Source organism: Podarcis vaucheri (genome assembly GCF_965113315.1).
Source record: "Podarcis vaucheri genome assembly, chromosome: 4".
NCBI lineage: Eukaryota > Metazoa > Chordata > Lepidosauria > Squamata > Lacertidae > Podarcis > Podarcis vaucheri.
Window position 1 is genome coordinate 72,643,834 of NC_138762.1, and position 9,937 is coordinate 72,653,770.

At 40.3% G+C, this 9,937-nt stretch overlaps 1 protein-coding gene across 6 annotated transcripts in view; it reads left to right on the forward strand.

The window, feature by feature from the left end:
• NLGN4X (neuroligin 4 X-linked) overlaps window positions 1-8,425 on the forward strand; it is a 167,875-nt gene extending 159,450 nt beyond the window's left edge. For all 6 annotated transcript variants that reach the window (XM_082220078.1, XM_082220074.1, XM_082220073.1 and 3 more), the window contains one exon: window positions 4,746-8,425. In XM_082220078.1, the coding sequence (XP_082076204.1) occupies window positions 4,746-5,592 (847 nt within the window). In that variant the 3' untranslated portion in view covers window positions 5,593-8,425. The remainder of the gene's footprint in view (window positions 1-4,745) is intronic.
• The last annotated feature ends 1,512 nt before the right edge of the window (window positions 8,426-9,937 follow it).

A 9,937-nucleotide genomic window follows, 5' to 3' on the forward strand; every position in this document is an offset into this window, starting at 1 on the left:
CTACTACTCTTCTTTCCAAGAGTTTTCTTTCCACTTGTACCATTGGCAAGTGCATGCACACACGTTATCATCATATACCTCATTGGTAGAGCATCTGCATAGTATGCAAAAGGTCTCAGAGCTGGAAAATATCCCAGGTGTGAAACTGGGCAGCCATTAACAGTCAGTGAATATAATACTGAGCTAGATGCTCCAGTCATTTCATAGAATCATAGAATCATAGAATCATAGAGTTGGAAGAGACCACAAGGGCCATCGAGTCCAACCCCCTGCCAAGCAAGAAACAAACACTCTGTGAGGTGAGTGGGGCTGAGAGACTTCAAAGAAGTGTGACTGGCCCAAGGTCACCCAGCAGCTGCATGTGGAGGAGCGGAGACACGAACCCGGTTCCCCAGATTACGAGACTACCGCTCTTAACCACTACACCACACTGGCTCAAGTGTGACTGGCTCACCACATTTGACTCAGTATAACTTGACAGCTTCCCCTGTGTCTGTAGTGGAGAACTGCTTGAGAAATCTCCCACCAACATACACAGCCAAAAGTACAAAGGCATTCACTTTAGATCTGGATGTGGAGGAAACAAGCATAGGAAATGATAAAAGAATCAGCTCAAAGACAGAAGATATGCCCCACACTCGAGCCTATTTGTTTGGATGGTCCGAGAGGGGCTGTTGCCCAGTGATAGAGTACAGTTATACCTTGGGTTGCGAACGTGATCCATGCGGAAGGCACATTCGCAACCCACAGCACCACATCTGCGCATGCACGTGATGCAATTTGGTTCTTCTGCACATGCGCATGACACCATTTTGCACTTCTGCGCATGTGCAAGTGCCAAAACCCAGAAGTAAACCTGTTTCGGTACTTCCAGGTTCAGCGCGGTCTGCAACCTGAAAACACGCAACCCGCAATGTTCGTAACCCAAGGTATGACTGTACTTGCTTTGTATGGAGATGGCCCCAGGTTCAGTCCCTGAGCACTCCAGTTAGAGTTGGAAAAGACCCCTGTCCATGGTGCTGGAGAGTTGCTTCAAATTTAGTGTGGACAGTACTGTGCTAGATTAACAAACTTAGTCCGGTTTAGTAAAGGGCAGCTTCCAGTATGCAGCAGGTCATGTAGTACAAACTTCACAGCATTCTGCAGAAATGGATTAAACATTAAAGGAAGCCTTTGCATACTAATGCACAGTTCCATGGTGATCAACAAAAGCTGTAGTGAGAGGAAGGCAGTTAATTTCAAAGAAATGCTGTACATGTACTGAATCTTGCTGACATTTTGAACCAGAGAAGAATTTTGGGGGGAAATAGCATTTGACTTCTAATGCAGCCAAGGATTACTAGCTGCAAAAGCTCACATTCCGAGCTAAGTTATATCAAACTTTTGTAACGTTTCTATATTATAGAAACATATCCCCCCCCCTCCTTACCAGAAGGCTACATTTTCCTATTACTCTCCCAATATTGCTTGAATATTTTCCCACATGGATGATACTGAACTATAACCACCAGAAATACACCGCAAGCTATTTAATTTGATGCATTTCTTAAGACAGCATCCCTCACGTGGGGATCTACTTCTCAGAAAAAGTAAAAATTGAGGATGACAATTGAGGATGGTACTTGAGGATGGCACTTCGCCCCATCCTGTACCTTAGGAGCACATTTTATCCCTCCATTTCATTTCAAATTTCAGGTTGAATAAGATTCAACAAACTCCAGCTTCTTAGGTCTTAGCTTCTGCAGAAATTCAAATATGAGCATCAAAATGAATTAAAACAGGTTTTGACAGTATTATCATTTGAGAGGTGGGATTGGTATTGTAGTACATAGATTAATGGTTTAAACAACCAGCATACCTTTCATGATGCAAAATGTGTTGTCGGCATCATTTTTGGACTCTAGTGAATATTGGCATCTCATGTTTTGACATTATGAGTCCCTGGTCAAGTACCATATTGTCAAAATCATAGTTATTTAGGTGTACACCTGGTTCTGTGCAGCTCCTGATCTAGCAAGTCTACTTTGAAGTGAAGTGAAGTCTACCTTAGCTGAATTGGGATCATATTATCCCACTGCTTACTCTTCAGGATTTACCAGATCTTCCCTTCCCTTCCCTTCCCTTCCCTTCCCTTCCCTTCCCTATTTGTAAAACAACTAATACTGTGGCATTCTTTACAAACAAAATTAATAGGTTTTGCCGAAGATGTTGAAGTCCTGCAGAATGGCAACAATAGTGTTTTAAACATGGATATTGCAACATAAGGTTTGCTAATAATATTAAAAATAATAATACAGTATCAAATTATTTCCTTAGAACTAAGCACACAATATGCAAAATTCATAAATTATATAAGCTAGTGTTCTCCCCACATTGGGCTATTCAGAAGTTTTAATGCTGCATTGAATGGCAAGAGAATTTCCCTTTCGTTAAAAATAGTAATAATGAAAGGCTAATTCTGTCAAAGGAACAGAAGGATATTATTAAGCTTAAATAATACTTTTGCCTGCTGTAATAACCAGCAGCTCTGTTTGAACAATGAAGGAACCTTTGGAGCATTTAATTGTGCTTATGGATATTTTGAATATATTTTGAAAAGTTGTAGCATTCTGCGAAAAGCAATACTGTAATGCTCGTTTCTAAAATAAATGAATGTAACATGTTTGGAAATAAAAATGAGAAACCTTGGTGTAATGCATTCTGCACTCTGGAGCAATATTGAAAAAGCACTAATTCGTCAAACAGAACCTGAGGAAAAAACGTAGCTTGTAACAAAAGACAGAATGCTGAGCTCAGCCATTGCAGTGCAACAAAGATATTCACATATTTGTCTTATTTCGGGGAAAGAATGCATAACTGCTGTTGAAGCATGAAGCAAGGCTCCGTATCTCATAAATATTATCCCCCCACCATTTCTGTTTTGAAAGCAATGTGAGTCCTTTGTTGCAGTGTCTAATAAGGACGCCTAATAATCAGAGTAATGATAATCACTCTGATGCAACAAGACGATCTCTCGGTGTGGAAACAGATTTCCACCCATGGACCTTTGCTTTTGTATGCATAAAAAGGCTACTGGCAAGAAATGGGCATTGATTGCCCATGGGTGAGCAGGCAGGGCTTTCCCTTCCCCCTGGTGCTACTGATGATCAAAGCTGACAGCAATGGCTATTTGGGTGAAACAGAGATTGCTCACTGCAGCATGCCTTCCTGTGTTTGCAGTTCCTTGATATGCACTGGGCATGTGCAGCAAAACTCTGGGCACCTGCTGCATTCTCCCAGCTGTCTTTGCCACTGATTAGGCTGTTAGCAGAACTTGCAAGAGCCCATGTGGTGTAGTGGTTAGAGTGTTGGCCATAGCTGTCAACTTTCCCCCCTTTTTAAAGGAAATTCCCTTATTCCGAATAGGATTCCTCACAAGAAAAGGGAAAAGTTGACAGCTATGTGCTGGGCTAAGACCTGGCAGACTAGGGTTCAAATCCCCACTCTGTCACGAAGCTCACTGGGTGACCTTGGGCCGGTCACAGCGTCTCAGCCTAACCTACCTCACAGGGATGTTGTGGGAATTAAATGTATACCACCTTGAGCTTCTTAGAGAAAAAAAGTACAATATAAATGCACTAAATAAATAAATAAATGCTCCCTTAGATTTTCTTCACTATTTCAATTACCCACATTTCTGTAATACTGTTTGCTCATGGCTGTGGATGAGTCCCTTCCAACTCATCCAGAACATTATTCAGACTTTTCTAGCGTCCACACTTAATATTTAACAACAGGGGGGGGGGGCTGTAGGGACTTTTTAAGAATATAACTTGAACACTCAAAAACCATAATTTCCTGCCACTCACTTGCCTTCCATGCCACCTTCTCCTCTTACTATGTAGGTATGTGGGGAGTGGAAAATGGCAGAGGTCTCCTTTGGAGGAAAGGATGTACCAGGTTCAATCCCTGGTATCTCCAGGTAGGGTTGAGAAAGACTCCTGCTGGAGAACCAGCGGTAGCCAGTATTTGCAATTTGAGCCACATGGACCAGTGGTCTGGCGCACAATAAGGCAGCTTCTTATATTGTGTGTGGGGGGGGAATCTTCATGGGGTCTCCCCTTGGCTGCACATGCCTCACAGAAGGTAGTTTTCCTTCTGAAATTCTTAGTCAAGTGTCATAATTCCTAGCAAGGAATGATGTTCTGCATGTAATTTTCAGCTGATAATGCATTTGAAGGGAGTGATCTCTGCCGTTTTGCCCTCTCCACATTTCCCCATGGTAACACCTATTCCTTGTGGGAGGTGGTTGTGTTTTTGGAGGATAAGGGAGAAACAGAAGCATGGGGTTGGATCTGACTTGAAAAGGAGGAACCTGTTCAGGCTGGTGGGGGCAGTACTTTCTGCATAGTTCTAGTTAGAAGTACATTGGGAAGGGAATTCAGTACAAAGGCTTAGGAGTAAAACAAATTATAGATCACAATTTCGCTATCCCATTTGTGAGAAGTGAAATCAGAATAGCACCCATATAAGCCAATTTGCCAGTTTATAGTGTTTGTTCAAATCACCCCTTTTGAAGAAACAGCCTCGTCTAAACATAATACAGAAAACTAGCTCTGATTATATATATGAACTTGAAGAACCAAAACCTAGCATCAATATCCTGAAATAAACATTGTTAAAGCTTGTAGTAGTATATCCGAGCATGTAATTATTTTCCAGGTTTGGGGCTGCTTTGTAATATTGTTTTGTTTGCATATTTACAGGGATCCGAACCAACCCGTTCCCCAGGATACAAAGTTTATCCATACGAAACCCAATCGTTTTGAAGAAGTAGCCTGGTCTAAATATAATCCAAAGGACCAACTTTATTTACACATTGGCTTGAAACCCAGAGTCCGGGATCACTACCGAGCAACGAAAGTTGCTTTCTGGCTAGAACTTGTTCCGCATTTACACAACCTGAATGAAATATTCCAGTACGTCTCCACAACCACAAAGGTGCCGCCTCCTGATATGACATCATTCCCTTACGTCACCAGGCGTTCTCCTGGCGGGAAGTTCACCACCAAGCGCCCACTGATGACACCGAGCAACAATCCGAAGCATTCGAAAGACACACAGAAAACGTCTCCAGATGATGCAAGTGTCCTGATAGAAAACAAGAGAGATTATTCCACAGAGCTGAGTGTTACCATTGCCGTAGGCGCATCTCTGTTATTCCTCAACATATTAGCATTTGCCGCGTTGTACTATAAAAAAGACAAGCGACGTCATGAGACGCACAGACGCCCCAGTCCACAGCGGAACACCACCAACGATATTGCCCACATACAGAACGAAGAGATAATGTCATTGCAGATGAAGCAGCTGGAGCACGACCACGAGTGTGAGTCACTACAGGCACACGACACCCTGAGACTCACCTGTCCACCTGATTATACCCTCACTCTTAGAAGATCTCCGGATGACATTCCACTCATGACGCCCAACACCATAACCATGATTCCAAACACATTAACAGGAATGCAGCCTTTGCATACTTTCAACACTTTCAGCGGAGGACAAAACAGTACTAATTTGCCCCATGGACATTCCACCACTAGGGTATAGCTCTGTTATTCGCCCCACCCCATGCCACCCGGAAGATTAAAAATAAGGAAAAAAGGGGGGGAAAGCAAAGAAAATAAATCATACTCTCCATCAAGCAACTTGTCTAAACAAAACAAAAAGATATAGAGAAAGAGAGAAAGGCAGACACAATTTTCTTACAGATCCTTTTCATAGGAACTCTGATATTCTATTAAAAAAAAAAAGATCACCTTCTCAAACCCTGTGAAATGTGAAATGTGTACATTGCTATTAGGATACTGCTTTAATATCTCAACCACTCTGATTGAAAGTTAAGAGTTGAGGTCTGAAGAGAATCACTTAGAAAGGATATGTATTGAGTGTAACAAACAGAAGCAGAAACTTCTGGAAACACAGAGCCAGTGACTGTACAGTTTTTTAATAAATAAAATTTTAAAAAAATGTTCTATATGTGCCATACCATGAATGGCCCTTGTTATACAAAAGACATCACCATGGGCTTTTACCCATCATAAGAAGCTGTAATCCAGAATGGGGAAATAAGATTTTATTATTAAAAAAAATAGGACTGACTATGCAGTAAATACGTATAGTTCTGTGCAAAGAGATGACTTGCCAGCCTGAACTATATTTAAGAAACTTTGTAAAAAAAAATGTACATAGCTGTGAGTTTTAAAAAGAAGAAGCTTTTATTGGTGTTTTCAGTTTGAAAAGAGCTTTTAGAAAGATTGTGCTTTCAGTTGTGATCTATGTGTATAAACATTAATCATACCACCTCTGTTTCCTCCCAGACCAAAAGGAGGATTTTCTTCTTAATTACTAGTGGTAAACCAACACACGAGGGTTTCTTTTTTTCTCCCTAATGTTTCATTTCTAGGAGAACATGATGTCATGCCGAGGATACAGATGACTGTGTGGCCTGCCAGATTTTCTTTTACAGGTTACACACATGCATGTTAAGGCGTTCATAGATAGGAAACAGTTGGGTTTGTTTTCCTAAAATATATAAATATATAAATATATAAATCCTTTTTTTCCTTTCCTTTCCTATTTTTGTGTTAGCCTTCATATACTGCAACACAGAGAAACAGATTTGAAGAATTACAAAAAAGCTTGTTAAAATTGAGCTATGAGTCCATATTTTTGCTTTTGTTTTTATTTCTTTTGGGTATCCGCTATGCCATGAATCGTTGCTTTCCAAATTGTGAGTGCCCTGATGCGTATTAAGAAGGCCTGCCTCTCTGGCCAGTCTTTTTCTGAGGAAGATTAGTTCTGCCTGCACCAGCAGTCTACAGAAGAGGTTGATCTGAGAAGCAACTGCTCTGCTATTTTGAACAAGGGAAACACATGAAGTGGAAGATGGGGAAGAAATAGTTTCTATTTGCTGTTCGTTTAATAAAGTATGAGGGAAGATCTGGACGGAACAGTCTATAAAGAGCTTTTGGCCCAGTAGTAATTTGTAACCAAGCCCACAGTCTTTTGTTGCACCACAGAAAGGATGGGTGGCCTGGAGAGCTAGAAGAAAACCATATCAAATGTACAATAGGTGAGTTGCCTTGAAGAAGCTGGATCATTTTACTGTGCAAAAGCATCAAACCTTTTTCTTAATTCCTCGCTCTATTCCCGTTAACAGGGGAGTTTGGTATGAAAGGCAGCTGTTCCAACAAGATACTTGGCACCTCTGTATAAAGTTTTTAAAAAATATCAACTGTTATAAAGGTAGAATTGAGTTATTAATAAGTGAAGAATGGTTTATATTTTGTCTTTAGAAAACTGAAGTTAAAGTTGGTAACCAAAGATATTTGAACAGAGTTGCTCTGCACATGATCATATCTTTCCCAGGATGTATATTGTATTTTTTATTTCCCTGTCTTAAAAAGGGCACAACGCTGTATTATCATCCCCAGATAATCATATCTGACACAAGATGCCTTCTGCCTTTAGACTAGACAGCTTGCAACATACTAACTTACAGCTACTTTGACATCTTCTCATCTAGCTGTGTTATAGGCGCAGCTCCGTACTGTTTCTGGCAAAGAAAGCAGGTCCTGACATTGAGAATCGCAAAAAGTGGGTTGGCAGTCCAGCAAATTGACTAATGTGGCCCATACTGAAGTCTTGTTGGAAATTGAAAACTTGTATATGCTTTCTGCTTCTTGGCGAGGGTTTACATGAGCTTAGAGCTCGGTTTGTCACCCAATATTAAATGGGGATGAAGGAAAAAAACAATTGCCTTCCATGATCTTTACTGTAATCTTAATTAAAGCTGGGCCTATTCTACGCCATTCTCACAATTGACGCATTGCCTCCACTAAGACACAACAATTCTTCACGACTTGTGGGATTAAAGAGAAAGGGATGTGATGGCATCTTAGTTGGGTATGTTTGTTATGTGAATTATGGTATTTGTTTAGTATTTCCAGTTGTCTTCTGCTAGCAACATGTACAGTACTGTGTCAGGCTTGTGACATTTGGGTAAAACCGTTTCTGTAAGTGAATGATTTTAGCTTTTAAAAACGATGACAATGACGTCACTTTAATAATCTAATACGTCTGGACAGATGTATGATTTATAAATGGAAATTTTTAGGCTCTTCATAGGATTCTATAATAATAACAACAAAGTATACTTTAAAAGAAAAAAAAACTATAAAAGGAAAGAAAAAAGAACTTTCCCAGGCTTTTCTTCTTGACCTTAAGAGGCACGCAGGGTTTCTTTTTATTATTGTTTCTGCATTTTTCTTTTCTTTTTTGGTTCTGCCTTAAGTAAGGATAGAAGATATATATGGCTGGACACATATGTATAAACTTTTCAGCAGCATTTTTAATAATAAAATATCACAGTATTTTCTAATGCTTTGTTCAAAGAATTATGTGTTTATCCTTTTTGTAAAGAAAACAATCATTTTAAAAACCTGACACCTCTACTTAAGCTCTCGGGTCTCCATAGAGGCTTGTCATGTATGGCAGCGGGTTCAACTGGTAGGTTGGATTTGGGTTCATATTATAATTAGCATTGCTGTAAGCCTATTGCCAAGGGAAATCCATGCCTGATGCTGAACTACCAAACAGCAAGTACTATTTGTTATTGCATATGAATTCCATCACTTTTCTGAAGCTGTTGTTGGGGCCAAATGAAAATGAAATGCTTGAACAACAACATGTGCCCAAATTTTCATAATTAGCAATCAGTCCAATGAGGTTGGAGTGATGTCTTGTCTAGTTTTGTTTCTGAAGTTGACCCGTAAAGTCTGCAACTCAAATTTAAGAACATATGAAGATGCCTTATATTGTATTAGACTGTTGGTATCTAACTCAATATCATTTAAACTACATCTCAATAGCATCTCCAACGTTTCAGGCTGGGGTCTTTCCTAGCCCATTAGCAGCCCATATGACAGTATCCTTGGGACGTTCCAAACAGACCATGTCATTGGTGCTTACCTGAGGGGGGGGCAAGAGGTGGGGAGTTGGGTGCTGTCCCACACAGCACTGAGCTCCCTGCACCTTGCCCTGCTCCATCTCCTGCTGGTAAGCACCAGTGAAATGCTGTGTTCAGAAGCTAGGAGAGCAGTGATGCCCCACCTACGTCACCACACAGCCTGCCACGGTCCCGGCCCTATCTGGAAATGCCACAAATGGAACCTAGGAACATCTGCATGGGCTTTGGTGAGACTCAAACTGGGTGTCCTGCAGATAGGGATGTGGGATAAATTCAATTCAGTTCAGATGTTAAGGTAATCTTAGCTGATTAGATCTTTTCAAAACCATACAGAAACTGAAACACAGCCTTCCTTCAGAATCTACATTTCTCTGAATTTTGCAATGCAGCTTTCTAAGCAAGCATTGTGTGTTTGTTTTTAAAGCCATATTCTAGCACAAAGTGCATCTAATGACATATATCAGTGAAAATCGCTTACAAAATGCATTATATTAGGGGATATGTGCATATTAGGCAAAAATGCATACAAAAATGTATGCATTAGGAAACATTTTCATGAAGACTCTAAACCAAAGGGGATCACAAAGTGTTATGAAAATATGGATAACTGAATTTAATACTGGAAAGATGAGAAACAGAGATAGAGAGGAAACATTATACTAGGCCACGTCTTCTTGCAGATCAGGAATTAGCTGTCTGTTGCCTGTACTACTAGGCTAAAAGGTTAGACTTTCAATTAAAGCTCACTATTTCTCTAAAATATTGAAACAGCTATTATTGATAACTACAGCATATGGAAACCTTGAATGCAGCCCTAAGAATTGCAGCCTTCCTGGTGTGACCAGGAAGTGTGTCCAGTCCCAACAAACATGTTGAGAACAAATACTTAGATCACTTCTTTTAGCGTACAGTTAGCACCGTCAA